This window comes from Ambystoma mexicanum, chromosome 8 (assembly GCF_040938575.1).
Source record: "Ambystoma mexicanum isolate Mex_15411 chromosome 8, UKY_AmexF1_1, whole genome shotgun sequence".
NCBI classification, from domain to species: domain Eukaryota; kingdom Metazoa; phylum Chordata; class Amphibia; order Caudata; family Ambystomatidae; genus Ambystoma; species Ambystoma mexicanum.
Genome location: NC_090929.1, coordinates 1,226,088,076 through 1,226,109,457, shown reverse-complemented (window position 1 = coordinate 1,226,109,457; position 21,382 = coordinate 1,226,088,076). Strand labels below are relative to the sequence as shown.

The window sequence follows — 21,382 nt, the reverse complement described above, 5'->3', positions numbered from 1 at the left end:
AGGGATGTTAGTTCTATTGAAAGGTGCCACCCCTCTGTCTGATCTTCTGACTGGGACTAATGCGGTTTTCCCTAAGACAAAGGCTACCTGTCTCCCTAGGGGTCTTCTAGATGTCCCGTTTCTAGCCCCTTTAGTACTCTTGGGGTGTTATGGGATGGTTCCTCCTTCCACCCAGTTCCACCTTCTGTTCTTGCAGTTTCACCGGACCCTTGCCTACACTAGGTCCCAAGATGTTCTCCTCCCACCTTACTACTGTCTCTCAAATCTCGCATTCTGCACACTTACCACCACCCTTTGATGCTACCACTCCTCCTCCTCCTCTTCCTCCCCAATTCCTACACTCACTACTGTCAATACAATCTGCTACCTCCAGTATATCTTCTCCTGTCCTTCATCCTCCTTCGCTGATATTACCTGTGTTCTTACCCATAGTCCTCTCTCTCCTTCTCTACTCTCACTTGTACTTCTCACTACCGTTTCTCCAACTCTACTGCTACTACCACCTCGTTACTATCCCTACTGCTCTATTACCTCTTCTAACTCTAGTCTTTTCTTCATGCCACTACTACGACTTACCATCTCTCCCTGCTACTATGTTACTACCACTACTTCCTACTACCACTACCTCCACTTCCGACTGCCGCTCCCAATTCTGTTCCATCACTAATGCACTCACTCACAAACACTCTACAGACCCCCTCTTTACAATAGCCTCCAAGCTCCTGTGGCACTTACTTCCTCTGGTCTCTCGGACGTCCTCCTCCACTGCCTGTACTCGCCCAACTGAAGCCCACACCAAACTCCCAAGCACCTTCTTAAATACCCCTCCCCCACTCAAGATTGGCCAACTTAACATCCAATGGCTTACCTTGCACTCACGGTGTGTGACGGGAGGGCTTGGGTGATTTGATAAGGGTTTTAGGCTCTGTCTGTTTCTACGTGGCCTCGCAGTGTTAATGAGTTTCTATTAGTGAGCGGGCTCCTCTCCTTTTGCTGGTCCACTCTCTTTGTTGCTGGAATGTTGTGCAGCGTGACTCCCGCACCTGCTGCTTAGAGTTTCGGGGCGGCTTCTGCGGCCTCTTTTCCTCTGCCTATTTGCGGTGCAACCCCCCCTCTTCTCTACAGCGTCCATCCATTGTGTCATCATAGAAGGTAAGGTGGTGCTGGGACTGCCTGCACATTCTCAGGCACCGAGGAGTGTTGGGGTTGTGCTCCCTCCCTCTCCTGACAGGACCGCTTAAGCGGCCCGGTCATAGATAATAAGGGAAGGAGAGAAGGGGAAAAGTAGACCGAACCATGCAGTTAAATGGGAAGAGACCGAGAAAGAGAGAAGACTGGCAACTGCAGATAGAGGAGACATGTGTACAGTCTGGGGGAAGACTGCAAGTGTGAGAGAAGGAAGAAGCAAACAAGATACAAATAAGGTCTTTGGAAAATGTGATGCATGTTATTTTAAAGAATCAATTTAATTTGAATTAGGAATAAGTAAAATTGCAATCAGTTTCAAAATTCAAATGGATGAACTGTGCAATTCTTATATGGAGTTTTTGACAAGGGCATACAAAACTGTGGACTATAAATGTGTTAAGAAAATAAAGAATTGATACAAGTTAGTGATAAATGGATAAACCGATGAAAGTACACCTTTTTAATGACAATAATGGAAACTGTCCATTGTTAAAAAAGTGGGGCAGCTACTTCACTTTGCTCCCATCGAGAATTAAGGATGCAATTGCATCCAGATGAGGTTAGCTAGGGCCAGTCAGTCATATCGAGTTGCTGGAGCTACAGAATGCTTGTCATCCATTTCGCAACTATTGGACACAGCGATCAGCACGGTTAGGAAAGATTTCTCTTTTAGAAACTTTCCCTCCATATTCTATGGACCCCTAAACTGAACCTGTGCTGACTTTTTACAGGGAAGTGAAGCCTTCAGCTTCCCTCCCCTGACCTTTTGCTCATTTTGTCATGGGGAAACTGATCAGTCCATCTGACTATCAGGAGTGGGGAAACTAGGTTGCCTTTTTGTCTCTTTACCTTTTTCGGTAACCTCTTAACTGCACACATAATCTTACAATGCAGTGGGCATGCTTTTGTATCACCCTAGTCCCACTGGGGATTTTTAGTTACTTTTATATGTGCCTAAAGACAAGCTGGAGGCAGCAGATACATTCTTGCACATTTTCAGAGTGCACATTCGGATTTACTGCGAATCGCTACTAAAACGTGGCTATAGCCCTAAACTGCCCGTGCCACAAGATTTTTCACTTTCCTTTCTTTAGCCATATTGTTGTTTGGCCTTCTTCCTGCTGTCTCAGGTCCGGAAGTCCCATGTATGGCCATGCTTTCGCCCAGGAAGTGGGAGGAACTGTCTGGTTCCACTCACCATCCGGGGCACCCAAAAGTGTAGGTGTAGGGCATTAGTGAAACCCACAGTGGTCCCGGATTGGACCACCACTGGCTGTTTGAATGGTTCAGATCCTTACCACTGGTGGGCTTGGACTTGCCTCCAGCCAGAATTTAGGATAAGAAGAAGACTCCTGAAGCCATTTCTTCAGGTCAGCGTTGGAGTCAACTACCCTGTGAAGAGCATAAGACCGAATATCCGTGGATGACTCCCCAAGAGGCATGGAATCCCTTCCTGCATTTGGCCTGGTGAAGCCCTGCTGGACTACCTGATCTGTAAAGGCCCTCTGAGGTAAATCAACTCTTGGACAGGTGGGAATAACAAGTCTCGAGGATCCAGCCAACCGGAGCCTTCGTAGGTGTCCCTGGATCACCCGGTGGACTGACCATCCCTACAGTGGGCTTCCTCGATAGAATCGGCGCCATTCTGCATCTTCGCCCGAAACGTTAGTCGTCGCCAGCTCGTGCCACAAGTGACCTTCCTGCCAGTTTCCCAGCTTTAAGGGATCCTGCAAGCCGTGGACCTCCTACACCAAAACCAACGGCGGGAAAACCGAGCGCAATTGACCCCCCCCAGTCGACCGACCAATTCAACGAAGTGTCCAGGGAGCATTCAGCTACCCAGTCTCAAACTTTGGTTTATTCCAATGAATCGCTTTTTTGTTAATTTGACCTGAAAGCTGTACCTAAAGATAAGAAAATCATTTTTGTTGGGGTGGTCAGAAAGATCCCACTGAGAAAGAGGGGTTCATGTTGCGCACACCATATTTGTGACTGGGGGTGTGGCGAAGTTGTCACAATGCTGCAACCTTATATGTATCCAGAGTAGTTAATGTGAATGGGATGTGTTACTTTAAAGGGTTACTTTGTGTTACAGTTGATACATAATTAGATTTGCATGCACGCAGCAAGATAAATGTCAGAATCGCCAATAAAATATGAGCACAATCGAGATAAGGTGTGCTACAAAGTACCTGGAAGCTGGGCAGCAAGGAGTTTTGAGGAAAATTACTATTCCCTCGACCTGAGAGTTTCACTGTAAGCTGTCCCAGGGACTTCAGAGTATCGTATTCAACTTTTGCAGACTTTATAGCGTCTTCGACTGCTTTACCAAAAAGGACATTGGGCTTGATAGGCATATTTAGCGGTGTTGCTTGTGCCTCCTGCTTAAAGCCAGATTGCCGAAGCCAAGCATGGTGCTTCATAATAGTGCCCTCCACAATTATTCTTCCCGCTTTGTCAGCGGCATCTAAATTGTTCTTGAGGATGCAGTTTAAGACCACTCTGCCCTCTGCTGCTACCGGGGCCAAATGAGTCGTTAAGGGCTCCAGGGCTGATGATAATAGTGCGGACACCTCGTCCCAATTTTGACAATTATAGCTTGTAAGAGAGAGTTGTATTGTTAGCTATTCTTGCTTGAAAAGCCGCAGAAGAGGCTACCCTTCTGCCCATGGTGTATAGGCGCTTGCTTTCCTTGTCAGGTGGTGCCTCAGAGGGAGCTAGTGGAGTACCCGCTCTCTTTCTTGTGGTTGTGACAACGAGTGAGTTCAGTTTAAGCTTTGCCCTGATATAGAGGGGGGTGCATGGGAGCTGGACGGAAGAGCTTTTCTATTCATGGCTGGATTCTTCTCTGGACAGATTGTAGGATTGGAATAAACTGAGTTACAGATTTTTTTTTTATCCCCAAGATATCCTGAACAAACTCCTTGTCCTGTTGGGTCTCTTGTGGTCTGATTTGGAAGTGTTCCGCCGCTTTAATGAGCATGTCATTAAGAAGGGGCATGTTGTCAATAGGTGAGTCAGCCACTGGGGGATCTTGGTTGACGGGAGATGCTATAGTGTACATATCTGTCTCTTCGTCGTCACCATACCCCTCTTCTGTGCCCTCTTGATCTGTATAAATACCTACAGCATCAGTATCCTTATCATAATAGTCTGTCATAAAGATCAACGTAGGGAGGATCAACCTGTGGTGAAATATCCAGGGTGTCCGGACGAGACTTCTTAGATGGGGGTTGACTCGTAGGGATATTTGCAAAGGCTTGGGAACCAGAGGAAGCTGTAGTAGGAGGAGTGTTTTGAATGCTTTGGAAATCTTCTGGGTTTTTCTAAAAAACTGGGAATTGACGTAGGGCCTAATCTTCCAGATTTCATACATGTGGAAACATACATGCACTCTCTGCAGCAATGTGACAAAGGAACAAATCCCTAATGAGCGATTTGTGTATGTATCCATGGTATACCGTCCATTTTTTTAAACAAAATTCGCGGTAAAAAACCCTGCGATGAAAAGTCCCGTGATTAAATAACGTCGGGCCACTTGGAAAATGTTTTCCAAGTGGCCCGATATTGCTGCCAGCAATTATATCAAGTAACTGTCTACAGGCACACGCAGTGCTTTATCTGAAATATTAATTTACATTGAGACGTTGTAGTAAATACAAAGACAAAAGCACATCACACAAACACTTTTATTATATCATGTATATATGTTGTGGTGAATCAGAAGGAGGACTCGGACAATAATGGGTCATGGTATATACGCGTTTATTCGAAATAAAAAGGAAAATGCATAACTGATTCCATCATACGAGGAAAATCCCATGCCTTCTAAAACAGAAACTAAGGGTGAGCGTCATAGTCCAAAATCGAGTCCAGAGACCAAATTCCTGCATTCCAAACTGGCGCTACCCCTTTAGAAAAACATATCTAAAAAGAAAAGGAGTCTTTCAGGACAACCTCGGCATGTGCTTCTGTCTGGCGTGGCTCTTGGAAGACTTTTCAGTCTCAAAGTTCAGTTAGGGTAGCCCTACACGATATCCTTTTGCTGTGTAGAGTTTATCAATTAAAACATGGGTATTTTGATACCGTTCTTGCTTTCCCCCTCTCGTGGGAACAAAAGACAATTCCTCTTGCTTAATCTCCTTCGTGGTTTACCACTCGCTAAATTCCTCCAGAATCAATTTAGCTTTTACCAGTAATAAAAATCCCTCCAGAATTACTTCTGTATGTATTCGCCTTTATCCCAAATCCTGTCGCACTGGGTTTGCTACTTCTCAATTGAAATACCTTGACACATTGGTTGGTTTCCCCATTGACTCCCAGGTCCACAAGACACGTGTCGATACAAATTTCTCACTTTCAGATGCTGAACACAGCTTCCCCAGCCATCAGATGGTGCTCGTGTTTTTTTACTCTTTACATGGGGCCGCACGTCCCTTCCATGCTTTCAGGATTTCACGCTCACAGTGACTTCTCCAGCCTTGACAAGTGATATTAACAACACTCATTCCAGATTACCTAGGTCTTGTGCTAGTTTCAGCTTCCCACTCTCTCGTACCGGGAATGGTTTTGGCAGTCTGACCCCAGAGCGCATTGCCTTTGCTGGCATCCTCATGGAAGAAGCGCTCGCATCCCTGTTCATGTTTGTTCCGCTTGGACCAGCACTCACCATATAGAGTTTGGAGTATCTGGCTCCTGGTTTGTTTCCGGTTTCGGCATCTGTTGCTGGGAGCCTGGGCCACCACTAAGTTTCAGTGTTTACGCCACCAGAAATGATGGGGTTGCTGCCTGCCTAGGCTCCCTTCCTAATTGAAGCCTCCTGCTGAGTCAGCGTACCTGATTCGCAGCCTCCAGCTAGCAGCCTTTGCTTCTGCTATGCCAATGCTGGCTCTGCGGCTGTGCCTAGCTCTGCTCCTCCAGGATACGTTTCCAGAGGCTCGCCTCCAAGTACCGTGGATTCTACTCCCTGCTTAAGAGACGCGCATGGCTTCCCCAGTTTCTATCCAGTCACAGTGCTTATTCTGTGCATGTACATCATCACGATTAGAAAAGTTGCAACTTTCATTTACACCAGCCCTCAGATAACAGTCAACATTACCTGAAGCCAAAAGGGAGCAAGAAGGATTGCTGACACTTGTAGTAAAACATTGAGAACGCTCTGTGCTTTCCAGTCCCATGTATGCAGACAATGTAGTCCTTTTAGGGAGGTCCTTGTCCCCAAGAGGGGAGTCACTACCAGTGAGGTCCACTTGCCCAGACCACCAGGTAGGGTCTTGCGGAGCTGGCTCACCTCTGGTTAGAAGGGACTAATTGTCCAGATTCATCACAGTGTGAAAAGCCATCTTTGAGCGGACCACGCTCCCAGATGTACCTATGCACAATTTATGCATTATATGAAGGACCTGTTTCCAGCAAATGCTGTCCTTCTGTCTGCCTTCTCCCTCTCGCACATACAAGGTACCGATAAAGAGACCGCAGCTTTTGGCATACTATGCAATGTGACTTAATACCCAGTATAATTTGTTCATTTATTTTTATTTGTTTATTTATTACGTGTCAAAGCCTGCAGGCATCAAAGAGCATACTAACACCAAGGACATAGCAGGCAGGTTGTTTCAAGCAATTGCTGCCTGAACAGGGAAGGAATGGCCGCTCCCTCTTACTAGTTTTGCTCTAGGGCATATTGGGCTTGAGGTGTTACAAGATCATGTGGACCTACAAGGTCTATGTTGAATGAGACTCTGAGGCAAGAGGGGGCCGACCCATAGAGGCTTTTATGTGCGAGAGTGTTGATCTTAAAACAGATTCCAGATGCCACAGGAGGCCAATGGAGTTCTTTCCTAAAAGCAGAGATGTGCCCTCTTCTCTGTACATTCTTAACTATGTAGACTGCATCATATGCAATTGGTTCGATCAGAAACTGAGTGTCATCAGCATAGTTTGTAAATTTTGCCCCCATTTTTTTCCAAGTAAGTCACAAAGAGGTTGAATATAGACATTAAGGAGCTGGCTAGAGGTACGTGCCTTGTGATACAATACAAGTAATTTGTGCTGAGTCGGAGGCAGCTTGACCCCATCAGATATTAGATTTCCTGTTAGTAAGAAATGAGCCGATCCAGTCAATAGCCTCCTTGAAGCAGACTCCTGTAATGGACAGAGTTCTCAGGAGCCTCTCATGATTGAGATCAAAAGCTGCTGAAAGATTGAGTAATATTAGCATCACAGCCTTGCTCCCATCGATGATACCAAGCATCTGAGTCTGAAGGTCCAACAAGGCACACTCATTGCCGTATTTAGACCGAAACCCTGACCACCTAGGATGCAAAATATCAGAATGTTCTAAATGCTCCTGGACTTGCATAGTGGCAATTTTGTCCATGATTTTTAGTAAAAAAGGGACATTTGTAATAGGTCTCAAGTTACCAGTTACTATGGGGTTCTCCCCCAAGGTTTCTTTAGCAATTGGGTTACCACATCTTTTATAGAGTCAGGAATAGTTTTGTGATGGAAAGTTGCGCTGGTAAATTGCAATAAGAAAAGGGGCATATGATTTAATGTTTCCCAAAATTAACTTAGATGGGATTGTATCTTCATGAAAGGTCGTGGGATGCATTTTCATAAGCACCATTTCCATCTCAGACACGGAGATGGGGTTAAACCTAAAAGTAGGTTGTGGTTTATTTCTCTGGGGCTCAAGCAGATTGGGTGGTATATACAGAGAAATATTGCTAGCAATACCAGAGCCTGCTTGATTTTATCTGAAAAAAAGCCTGCTGAACCCTAACACAGTCTTTATGAGTTGGAACAAAGCACTGGGGTTGTGTGAGGCATCTCCAGTTTTTTTTAACATTTCAAAGAAGTTCTTCTTGGCTTCGTATATATCCAATCTATAGGTCTTTTCCAGAAAAGTCCAGGCAGTCCTGTTCTCCTCCATTCTGCTTTTTGCCCAGATTTGTTTGGCCCATCTTTTATCTTTAAGATTAGTCCGAGCAGGTGTGAACCAACTATGGTGGTTCAATCCGTCTCTGACCATCTTGGATTTCATGGGGGCCATTCTGTCCAACAATCCGGCCACATACCTTCCATAACAGCGGCCGGGGCATGCAAGGGGGGGGCAAGATTTGTAGTTTTGTTCATGAGTCTATAGATGCAGTCGCCTAAATCATCTGAGTGTACTTTATTCAGGTTCCTACTAGTGACTTTAGCAGCCATATTTGTTTTCTGCACTGATTTTTCGGGCAAAGTGAACTGAAAGTTTACAAAGAAGTGATCCGCCCAAACACACGGCTTAGTACTCATGGAGCTAATCTGCATATTTCTAGATGCTACCCAATCTAGAGTGTTTCCCTTAATGTGAGTGGGTTCATTATTATGTATAGTAACCTCAAATGTATTAAGATGCTGCTCTAGAAGCATGGCCTTATAATCAGATTTATTTCCCAGACATCGGTGGAAATCGCCCAGAACAATGGTAGAACAATTGGGTTTGTTCAAGGAGGCAAGAAGCCACATTATTTCTTCATTAAAAACTGGCATTTCGTTAGGTGGGCAATAGAGCAGGATAATATTCACACAATTACTAGGGCAAGGCGTAATTTTGAGAAGTATAATGCATATACTCTTTGGCACCCATTGTCCCCACAATTAGTGCACCAACTTAACCAGCAACATTAGGGGCCCACACATAAGTGCATCATTAATGTGAAGTGCTGCTAAATATGGGGATAAGCACACCAAAGAAAGACTTGTTGCTAGCAAGAGGATGGACTTTTGGTAGTTGAGGCTTGGAGAAGGGGTAAACCAAGGATACAATCTATTGATAAACTATTTTGGCAAATATTTTGTTTCAGAGGCTCGTCAGGTGATAGTTGTGGTCTTGAAGTGAGAATTGGGGTCTATAATTATGGGCTTCCCAGTATATTTCTAGGAAAATATAGGTTGTATGTAGTGCTTTTTACAGGGTTTCTGCAGCATCTCAGCATTGTGATGAATGATATTATCACTCGATTCTATGGTACTTACTTTACTGTTCTCAGTAGGAGGATGGACTGAGTATGGCTTCAGACCTGGCACTGCAGGTTGTGCAGTGATTATATAACTCACTGAGCTACTAAGCCAGCATTCCCCTTAGGCCCCTGTAATGTAAAATATCAACCTCTCATGCTGGTAAATTGTGTTTCACTGTCAGTCTTCAATGCCCATCCAAATCCTTCAAACAACTCCAGGCACTGTGCAGTGCTCTGCGTGAGCAAAGGTAGTCAAGCAGGCGTGCACCTCCATGTGGGATCAGGACAGCAGACTCTTCTGGAAACATTTTTGAAAACACTTTTGTGTGATCGTGTATGGTGCCCCTTCTGCTATTTTACAGACAGTTTACATACGTTGTGCATTCTATTTGAAGCATTCTCTTGAAGCTTGCTTGCTCTAGGCACATACGTCTAGCAATGTAGTAAGCCTGGACCTTGATAAGATTGTATTTGTTGCAGTGGATGCAAAAACAAAAATAGTTTCTAAGAAGTAAAAAAGTGGCAAAGATACCCCTATAGCTAATGTGTTCTTCTAACTTGGAAACCCAAACTGTGGACCTACGTATTGTACATTGAAGTTGATGGAATTATTTCCTACTTTGGCAGACTGAGAAGTGCTGTGATGTATCTTGTTAATTGATGGAATACATAAGATATAAACTTGTGTGAATGATCAAGGCCTGTATTTTTTTATTTTTATTTTTTTTTTATTTTTAAATTGGAGGCCTTGCATAGGGCGTTTATCACAGATCTTGTCCCCATCGACTATCCCCAACATCTCATCATGCACCCTTGTTTTCATACACAGGTGACGGGACACCATTCGTCATCCATTCCGCCGGATCACAGCCCAGTCTAAGTGCCCATTCACGGCCCACCCACTTGAGTCTAATGAAAACATCTCTGCTGCTTGAAGGATTGTCTGAAAACGTGCATCAAGCCTTCTCACTTAGCATGCCCCACTCTGCTTGCAGCTTTGCCCATGAAATGCTCAAGTACAAGTATTGTGGGCTACATTGACCCACTTAGCAGAATTCCCATTCATAACCAAGCTGCGCTTCTGCAGTCAACAGCAAAATGGCTGCGCTGGCTCCTTGGAGCACCATTGCATCAAAACTGCATTTTGCAGCGACAAAAGGATGGCTGCACCATCTTGCCAAACACCTATTGGGTGAGTTGGAACAGGGGGCACACCGAGAAAGGTGCCAGTGTGTTCTTGGGTGCACCCAAAAGAAGCGAATCAAAGCACCTCTGCTGGGCTGCTTGCAAAAAGTTCCCATTTAAAAGGGAATATTTTACACTGAAAAGGATGTTGCCCTGATGCTATTTTCATCTACTCCACATCACATTGCTTTATCAAAAAGACCCTGCCATGCCCATGCATAACCACATTGTGCTTCAGCAGAAGAAAGCATGATCCCTGCATGATATGCTGTGTCAGCCAAATCTGAAAAAGGCAAAAGAAACTTTACTTTTAGCCGCAGAAAAAGCTTGACATTCGAGTCACAAAATGTCAAAAAGATCAAGGCTTCAAAGAAATCCTAGCTCTCTGGGCCTATGTCAATTTCAGTGAATCTGTGTTTCAAACAAATCGTTGCATACAAGAAACTAACTATGGCTACAGAACAATGTGGGAATTCAGATGGAAAAGAAAAACCGAATTTGAAAGGAAAATGCCAGCAGTCACCACATGTTTAAATGTACTTTTGCAAATAAGAAAAATACCTGTTTAAAAGTGTATGTTGGATAAGGCCCTGCACTTATCTAACAATGTAAAGGGGTTTGTGCTGTGAAACATATGGGAGGTTTTATTCAACATGCTTTCTTCTAATTCAGAAAAAAAAAAAAAATAAGGAATTCAACTGCATTGGCTACATGGGGAAAATCAGCCCCAAACAGGTTTCTGCTTGGGGGTTGCTAGCAACAGAAGGTCCCTCACGGTAGATTCTAAGGGGACACATGGGTGATAATTGCTACCTTGGCAGACTTTTGTCTGGGCTGAGGATTCTTACAATAGAAATTCTGGGACACCAACCTGTGAAGTGGATAAGTGGCAATAAACATTCGATCAAATTGGGAAACCCCCATCCCCACCCTGGGCTGAAATGACAGTTGGTGATAGCTGAGAAAAAAATGGGCCAAGTGAAGGACAAAAGCCCGCCCTATTTGTTTCCCAAGACTATTTTATAAATAAAATTGTAAGACTTAGCTTTGCAACAGGACTTCGTAAAAATGCAAAAAGTTAACAGTGTAAATGTAACTTTGTGGTTTTTAGTTTAAGAAGTTGTAGCCTTCACTGCCATATGGAAAACAGAAATGGCAGAAGTGGACATTCTAAGGAAAGTGTACATGATGCTAATAATGATCTATACACATGTATAAAGTTACAGAATTCTAGGCCGAATATTTCTTACTGAAAATGATGAAAAATTGTTAAACAGACAAAACAAGGTCCTACAACTGTGGGAATTGGAGTTCCATGCTCTACATAACATATGCAATCCGTCCATGTGATTTGTTAAGATGCCGCAACTGTAAAAATGCGGCATTTATGTCAAAACTGGGTTGTGGCAAAATTAACTGTGGGTGGTTCTGAACATAGTAAACCTACATCATAAAGGTGATGTCAGGTTTCTAAGATTCCAATCAGTTAACAAGAAGGCGTTAACAATCACCCCTGTCCAATCCAGTTGTTTAGGGGCATACTCCGCTACCAGATAATTCTGTGATGTCACCATGCTCTATATAAAGGGTGGCTGACAGAACTCTAGACACTCTCTGCTGAATTTCCAGCGCCTGCGTTCCTGATCTTCTGCATTCATCTTGCCAGATTCCACAGCAAGGCCAAAGCATAGCTGACCCTACTAAGACCTTGATCTAAAAACCCCACTAACAAAGGGGAAAAACTGTGATACCCTTTGTGGGGAGCATCCTGTGACCCGACCAGCTTCTTGCCCGCTAGCTGCATGCCTGCTGTACTTCTGCTATGCAGTGACCAGAATTGCCCAGCTGGTTGCTGTAGGGGGTGTCTGTCGTGCGGTGTCCAGACCTGGTTGACTGTTCCAAAATCCCAAAACTCAAGCGTGGACTGAGTATTCCTCATCCCATAGAAACACATAGCCTATCCCATATTGACCCTTTGTCTTTGTTCCACTCTTTCAGCAACCCCATCCATGAGTTCTTTGTGCATCTTGTCTGTGATTGACTAGTGTTTGCGCCATTCTTTCATTCACCCCATCTCGTAACTCCTTCGTGATATTTGGAATAATTGAAATTAATTCCCATATAGATCTGAACGCGGGGTGAAAGGGTTAAGTTGCAAATTAACCCGGGATCCTACCGTGTCTCTTTAACAATATAGTCCTAATAATCTAGTTTAAGTAAAATCTGTTTTTTTCTCAGCCGATTTCTCCATTTCACTGCTTAATTCTACCAAAAATCGAACCTTCTTTTATCTTGCAAATCTCATCCAAATCTTCTGCTACAACCATCCCTTCACTCTTATATTGTCCCTATGATGTGCATCTATTTCCCAGCCTAAAAACCGCATTCCAAATCTGAGAATTTCACCCGTTTTTCATAAAAATCGTTTGTGTAATTTAAAACGGCAATTGAGAAAAAAGCAACTTTCCAACGTGTGATTCGGCTGCACTGTGCTCTCACTTACAACTTGTTTTTGGACTATGTGCCTTTTGTTGAGAACTTGCTTTGTGATTTCCAGTGTTTATATATTACTGCCATTGTGAGAAATCATATTTGCCTCAGATTTAACTGCACATTAATTATTTGTCAATTTCCGAGTGTCATTTTATGCTATTGCAAAGGGCCTCTTATTTTATGAGGGAGGGTCGGATTTAGATTCTGTTTGCTGCACAATATCGCTGACTCCCTGCTGCTTGTTTCTGCCCATTCCCAATTTGATTCACAGGGGTTTGGGAGGGCATTGCAGGGGGAAATCTTAACTCAGGTGATATATACCCAAAGAGAAAAAGTGTTCCTATTCATTTGTACTTTGTATATGTTCTTGTAGAAGGTTAACCAAATGTATTGCTTCAGTTTCCATTGTAATTATCACCCCATTGGTGATTGCTGCCCAATAATAAAACTTGTATGATTTTCTTAATATTGCATTCCCACCAACCGGTCTGGTTCACGGTCCATTGTGACCCGGGGTATTTGAAAAAGGGTGTGTGAGACGGGGTGTGTGCCATCTCAAATTGAATTTGTAGAATATAAAGAGAAAGCATTCCAATTGTGCACTACATACCGGGCTAAGACCAAGGTGTGTCGCCCGATTGAAATCCTTAACATCCTTGATGTTTCCAAGTGGTATTTATGGGCGGAGATGTCAATGCTCTGCTGGCCACAAAGGGGCTCTCTAAAATCATCTGGGAACATTTCACAGTTAAATATTTCCAGGTCCTTCAATACACGTCCTTTAAGGACCTCAAGCACATAAAACTGGTCCATGTATCTATCAAATTCAGCAAGAAAGAAAGCAATAAGGGCATGCTTCTTTTACTTTGTCAATGCAGCTCTCTGACCACTGCTCCCCCCCCTTGCCTTGTCCCCGCTGAGAGAAAGAGACAGAGAGAAGGACCGAGCACATAAAGTAGATCAAAGATAAATGCCATCAGTGGCATCAGCAAGATGAGTTTCCTTCGAAGGCTCCTTAATTCACACAAGCCTCTCCAAAACGCAAGATGCATTAATGCTGGTAAATAAAATGCAAAGCTCAACCTGCTCCTCATATAGGGTCCCCACATTAGAGATAAGACAGAATGAGTGACAGTCATTTACAATTTGGCACCAATTTGCCTTTGCTGCTGCCTGACAGAGGGAGTTCAGCCCCCATTGTGACAGACAAAAACTCCTCTCAGTCCTGTCTGTCCTGCTGATCGTGCCGCCTTTAGCGCAATGTTTGGCTGCACGGAGAAGACCTGAAGACCATGCAGGGCCTGTGCATGTGAGAGCACATGCAGTTCCACCACATCATGCACACGTGCGGATAAAGCAGTACCACACCCAGTCACACACAAAAGTGTCTGCACTGCAAGCCTGCTTGTCTAAGCGCGTTTATCCCAGGCCTTTGATCTCAGACCTGCCATTGTTTATTTTTCTTTTTGAAACTGCGTATTTCTTGACTCCAAATAGCTAATCACTGTTCATTTGGAGTCAAGCAATGAGTGGTTTCTTGCTTAACTGTATTGCAGTTAAAAGACATGTGCATACACAGTAACAAGTGATATTGTTCAGAGCAGTGCAGCTGCACTTATGCCCATAGCCCTCCCCATACAAGATGTCAATGTCACAGAGGCCTACTATCAAATATGCACCCTGACACTTACCGGAGGTTAGCGCATTTATCACCTCGGACTTAAGGAGTCAGACATGCTGAGGACAGGATTCAATGGGCCTCATTATAAGCATGGCAGTCCGGGAACTATGATACCAGTAAGAATGCCAGTACTGTAGCTCCCGGACCGCCATACTACGAGCTGTGCTCACGGGCGCCTGTCAGCCCGCCAGGCCTGGCCTGACCTGGCGGGCAGAGCGGCACCCGCGAGCGCAGCTGTGATGCTCACCTGGTATCCACAGGGGCACCACAAGATACTGGATGGAGGTCTAAGTGCTATCCCGGACCCCAATCTGCTTGGTTATGTGGCAGAAGTTGGGGTAGCGCCTTAGGTTTTTGTGCGTTGAACTCTCCGTCCTGCGTCTCTGTTCAGGGGCGCATGGTTGGTGCGGGCGTTCCGTGGACCTAGTTGCTACACTGGTCCGTGTGCCCTTCTGTCAGGTCCAGACCGGCTGCGACTCCGACTCTGCTTGCTGTCTTCTGGGTGAGTTATGTCTCTTCCGTCTTTATTCTGTCTCTTTCTTGCCCTCCGTTTTCTCGGTCTTCTCAGCATCTTGCTCCACTACGCTGTTCCCTAACAATGTCTTTTTGTTTTCACAGGGATGGTTGCGATCTCGGAGTTGCCGCGCCGATGGCGAAGACCACGGTGAGTTATTGATGCGCGGAGCGCTGAGCTGTTTATTGGTGTTAATTGCTAACCTGTGTTCCCTTCTCTTTGTACAGGTTGAGGTGATGCTCCGGAGTGATGAGCGATCGAAGCGCTGCTTGCCCAGATAAGTGCTTTGTTAATGCTACCTTGTTCCTTCTCCCTTGCAGGTTACGGTGAAACCCGGAGACGGGCGAGGTAAGAGAAGCGCAGGGTGCTGCCAGGACTCGCTGCTTGCCCAGTTAAGAATGGTTATTAATGCTGTCCTTGTTTCTTTACCTTTGCAGGTTGCGGCGAACTCCAGAGTTGGGCGAGGTAAGCGACGCGCAGGATGGATTCAAGACCGGTTACTTCACAGATAAGGGTTCTTGCTCGCTAATGCTGTTCTTGTTCTTCCAGGTTATTAATGGAATCCAGATCTAGGGCTTCAGGATCGGGCCGCTGGAGAAGCAGATGAGCAGGAGCTGGACACGGTGAGCGTTACGCTGCAGGAGTGCAGAATAACGCAAAGCATGTTCTGCTGTTTGGGTGAGGTTAAAATAGCCCAGGTAAAGTAGTTCCAGGCCAAGTAGTTCCAGGCTCTGCCACACCCAAAACACTAGACCGCATGGCTTGGTTCTAAAGAACTGAGCTGTGTAATAGGCCTCCATGTTGGATTAAGCTCCAAAACTGGTATTGCTTTATTCCTGATAATGAGCCTGGCGACAAAGGCACAAGGACAGACTCCATGTATGTTTCTGCGGGAGTTTTAAGGCCCTTGGGGCCAGTGTGAAGGGCTTTAGCCCCACTGCTGCCAGGGGGCTGTTATACCTGAGGGGTTCAGGGGCATGTTTCGTGACAGCAGCATGGCGGATGCACCAGCACCGTTGTTGACCATGCAGGAATTACAGGGTCCGGCAATGTCGGAATTCCCCCGTAATTCCTCATTGACGGGTGCCAGTAAAAATGCAACTCCAGCGGTGGCCGTGCTTGTTTTACAGGCACAGCTACCGCCATGCTTATAATGACGCCCAATATCTTTTTATTAATTATGTATGTCTAACTTTCCCTATTATACCGTAGCCACCTAAAGAAACTAAAAGGTGCTTGTTAGCGGTCAGGAAGTCCAAAGTAACAATGTCCTCCATTCAAACAAACTAGAACCTATTTAAATAACTTAAAAAGGTCAAGCAAATGGGCTTCATTATAGGTTTGCAGGTCTGGTAACTAGGGTACCAGTAAGCTTGCTGGTACTGTAGTTACCAGACCGGCAAACTACGAGTTCTGCTTGCGGGTGCCTTCCCGCCCGCCAGGACTGGCCTGGCGGGCATACCAGAACCCACGAGCAGAGCATGTCGGATACACTGGCGCATCAGACCTTCCAATTCCCATTGAGCCCTATGGGGTTCAAATGGGAATGGGGAGCATTTATTCCGGCGCTCGCGAATGGGCAATTACCGGGTCCGGCAGGGCCGTAATGACTCAGCATTTGCCCATTTGCGGGCACTGGAAAAATTCTCAAGTTTGGTGGCAGCCTGCCGGTTTCACCTCCCTCTAATCTCCCTTTCTCTCTCCAAGCTCGTAATTTAGGCGTTCTCTTTGACTCCTCTCTCTCCTTCTCCCAATATATTTCCCACACTTCTTGCACCTGTCGCTACCACCTCTTCAATATTCGCAAAATCCGTCCCTCCCTCACTTTCCACGCTACGAAACTCTTAATCTCCTCCCTCATCTTTCCCCGCCTCTTCTATTGCTCTTCCCTACTCTTTGGACTACCTACATCTCATCTTGCCCCCCCTTAAATCCATCTACCACTCTGCTGTACGTACCCTATATCTCCTTACCTCCCGTGACTCCATCTCTACTTCGCTCTCTTACCTTGGCTGGCTACCATTTCACTCCCAACTTAAATTTCACTTTCTCTGCCTTGTCTTCAAATCCCTCCATGGTCTTGCTCCCCCTTATCTCTCCTCCCTTCTCTCTTTCTACTGTCCCTCCCGTTCCCTTCCATCCGCTGACCATTTCCTTCTCACTGTACCTCCATCCCCCTGTGCCTCCTCCCTTTCCCGCTCCTTCCAACTCCTAGCGCCTCTGCACTGCAACTCCCTTCCTCTCGCAATCCGCTCCACCTCGACCTTCTCCTCATTCCGCACTTCCCTTAAATCTCTCCTCCTCCATTCTCCTCCTTGAAACCCCCTCCCCCTCTGCATCCCCTCCCTCCCTATTCTTTTCCCTTGACTATCTCTCTCCTCTCTCCCACCTCCCTTCCCTCCTCCAACTCACCACCCCTCTCCCCCTACCCAGTCCCACTCCCCTACTTCCCCTTTCCCCTTCAGTTAATTGCTCTTTTCACTGTTTTGTTGAATGATTCATATTGTAATTTTGCTTCCACCGTTATATTGTTTATGTTTTTATATATTAAGTTGTTCCACTGTACAGCGCCTTGGTGTAAGGCGCTTTATAAATCAATAAATACAAATACAAACTTATAATGAGGCCCAATGTCTTATCTTTGCCTGGTCTTTCTTCCCTTCCAATAGACTTGTTATTTACAGACTCTCTCTGTGCAACAGATATTTCTCGATAATCTCCTTGGATAGTCTATGAGATCAACTCTTGTAGTTCAAGAATAGTCGTGGCTTTCGTACGCTCTGTGATCCTATAGTTAGATTATCTTCTCTTCAGAGGATCTTGCACTTTTGTCATCACTTGTAGACTATTTCTTGCCTTTCCATTCAGGCTTTCCTGAGGTAGGTTTAGCTTGAGCCTTCCTCTGTTATAGCTTCTCTGTCTTACATTACATGTTTTATGATGGACGTTTCTCCAGTCTTCAATTCTGAAGCTATATTGTTTCTTCCCTGCCACCCAGGGAACTTGTTTCCAGTCTCTGCTTGTTCCCCACCTGGATTGCTTAAATCCCTCTTTGATAGGTTTGTCACTTCTATTCTTAATGTGTTTCTCCTGTAATGTCTCGTGCTTAGGACTGGGACGAGTTTCTCTTCACATACAATAACCCTCTTCCCTCCTCTGGTAATTTGTTAATTTCTTAAAATTCCAATGACAAAGTCTTAGGGTTGCGTTCTCGTCCTTCGAACCGGGACGAGTTCCTTCGGATCTATACTGTTGCCCTGGCGGCCTCCCATTCTTTGTGTTCCCCCGGTAGCTCTCTCTCGGTCGGGGCGGTGGCGGGACTCTCGCTCGGATGTGCTTTCTCGTCCTTCTCACCATTTGATTTCCCGTTCCCTCATCAGGTTAATGTTCTGCACGCACGCTGGCGGTCAAAAGCTATACATACTTCCCATACCGGTGGTGTCAGCGTTGTTGGTTGGGCATCCTGCCCACCACGCTGCTCTTTGGTCACACCACCACCGGATAGCTCATTCCTTCCTCAGAATGCTTTCTTTGCGCCTCCATATTCTTGCACTGGCGTTCTCTGCCTCATTGAAAGTCATGGGCTCCGCAGCTCGACCTCACTCCACCTCCACAAGGGATTCCTCTGTGCACAAGGCTCTTCCTCCTCTTCTCTCTTACTTGTCCCATTTAAATACATGTCTTTTGTTAAAGTGACATCTTCCTTGTCCAAAGGGGGAGTCTCTCCCGGTGAAGTCCCACTTTCCTCGACTCGGGGGTCTTGCGGAGCAGGCTCACCTCCCTAGCCTCACAGGGGGCAGGGGCACATGGTGCAGGGGCTCCCCCTTGGGGGAGGAGGGATGAATACCTGTGAATTGTCACATACAGCATGCAGATACATAAGGGTGTTGACAATTCAGGGGTGGACACATTTGTCACTGCTCATACCTGCGCACTGAAGATGTGCACTGCAAAGAGGGGCAGGCTGCAGTACCAAGGGCTGCCAGAGGCAGCACAGGAGCAATACTGAGCCTGGCCATCACAGAGCAACGGCGAGAAACATAAAATGGGGCCACAAGCAACATGTTGCTAGCGAGCTACAGGTTGGGGACCATTGTTCTAGATGATGGAACACAAAAAGGTATTCAAAAGGAAAAACAGCCAAATGGGGCAGCAGGTGGCACCAGAGTATGCTTTGCATCTGGTGTGCGGTTTGGTCCAAGGCCGGCTGTCTCCCAGTTATCCACGCCACTTCTGCACAGGTTAGGTTGATTTAACACAATGAACCAATCAGGTCAGTCTTTTACTGGGTTAAAGTTTAAAGGGAGTAGGAATTTTACCAGGTAGTTTAGTCTCCTCTGGCACCACTCGGCAGTTTGTGCATTCCATGCCTATGCAATTACAACAGATTGGAACATTCAACAGCCTCCTTAGATTCCTCAAAAGACAAATGTATTTCACAAACAATCCCAACAGAGGACCATAAGCAATGCTAGATCTTGTTGGAGACAGTCAATAAGTGCTAGGCTTCTAATGTGTCACTCTGGGCTGTTGCCAGAAAGAAGCCTAAATTGGCCCCATTATTCTATAGAAGGTTAAATACATCCTCTTGAGAGAAAATGGTTATCGGACAATAAAACTGGCAGTGGCTAGGTAAAACTGTTACGAAGGACTGAGAAAAAGCACTCCATTCAATATGTTATATTGTTCTGGAATTCAGATAGCAAATTAAAATTGATTTTTGGGAAATACTTAACACTTTACTTACCATCATTACCAACAAACTAAAGAAACAATAACATAAGTGCAATACAACACACAAATGCTTACCAATGCAGTTTCATGAGTTATTGGACTTTTAAAGTTTATAATTTCCAGTGAAACAATCTTTTTAATGCGGGCTATATCTGCTTCTCTTGCGGACTGCAGTAACGAGTGACCTTTGAATTCATCTAGAAAGACAAAAGTGCTTGTTTACTGAAAGAAGCATGGCAATTAGGGCAGGAGTCTACAACAATTAAGCGCTTAATTGCTACTACATTCCAACTTTTTCTACTTACTACTCACCACATGAGGCACCAATCCCAAATTGGTGAGCAAATAAAGAGCTTAAATTACTCATAAGAGCGCCATCTATGTATCTATCATATCAGATGATATTAGTGTGAAATATACACAACAGCTTTTCTTGCTGGGAAGCTTTTGGGTCAGATATCATCTTTGTCAGATGGCTGACATTGATTGATAAAGGTCATACAAGGGACCCAGCTCAACAAAAGAAAGTGTTTCTAACAAAACGTCCTCCGAACCTGCAGTAAATTCAGGGCTGGGTGTTCCCTGGTAAATCAAGAGAATAGCTATTGAGCTTTAAGGGACTCATGCACCGATCTCGCCTCCTTGGTTCTCAATCTGGGTTTTAAGGGGTTCTCAAGCCCCGTTTCCCACAGTTCTCGGGACCATTCTCTCCTCTTGGACTTTCAGTCCCTGTTGTGAAGGGTTTACCTAGCTTTACAGTTCAAGTGCCCCATGGGTTTCTTCAAGAGGTTAGAGGGAAACAGCCTCTGCTTGAGTGGGAGCTGGAAGCAGCTCAGTTGAATCCCTCCCCGGCCTGCACAAGTAGCCAAGTATTTCACAACACTTCCCTTTGGTATGTTCCTGCTCTCTCTGCCAGCTCTCAACTCATGTTCGCACCATCACACCTTAAGCTCATGCTCCCCTCCAGCCTCTAGCACCTGCTTAGGGCCAACCCAGTGCACCGGAAACATCCCAATCGGTAGACCTGGTTCATCTTCCTAAGGTTCTCTTGGGTTTACCTCATTTTTACCCAACAACCTCCTGATCCCTCCTACCACCTCCTTCTGATGACCACCAACCTTCCGTCAGCTGTTGTTGCTCCCCTACCACCTCTTCATGTCTCTCCAACTTTCCCCTTTACGTTGCCAACCCCCTCAATATATTTCCCCGCCTCCTCAATTTCTCCAACCACCTCCTCTTTACAAACACCCCCCCTCCCCATTTCCTCTGCCACCCACTTCTCCTCAAAATGTCTACGTTCCTCCTTATCCCAGCCTACTGGGCCGCTCTCTACCAGCCTTGTTTTTTGTGCTCTCCGCAGGCTCCCAGAACTCCAATTCAATATCTCCAGTTCCTTCCGTTTAACTCTCCAGCCACCTCCAAATGAACAGTCTAACTCCAAAAGCCTCCTGCCACATGTGAAGTATTTTATATGGCTTGGGACTGTCTTCCAGCCTCTGTATGGCAGAAAAGGGCACAGGTATTGCAGCCAGGGTGGGGATTGGTGGCCAGCCTCCACTTCTGTGATTGCTTATAATACCA

At 45.4% G+C, this 21,382-nt stretch overlaps 1 protein-coding gene across 3 annotated transcripts in view; it reads right to left on the bottom strand.

The window, feature by feature from the left end:
- TNKS2 (tankyrase 2) overlaps positions 1–21,382 on the bottom strand; it is a 2,182,082-nt gene that overhangs the window by 1,619,315 nt on the left and 541,385 nt on the right. For all 3 annotated transcript variants that reach the window (XM_069611330.1, XM_069611331.1, XM_069611332.1), the window contains exon 9: positions 19,877–19,998. In XM_069611330.1, the coding sequence (XP_069467431.1) occupies positions 19,877–19,998 (122 nt within the window). The remainder of the gene's footprint in view (positions 1–19,876; positions 19,999–21,382) is intronic.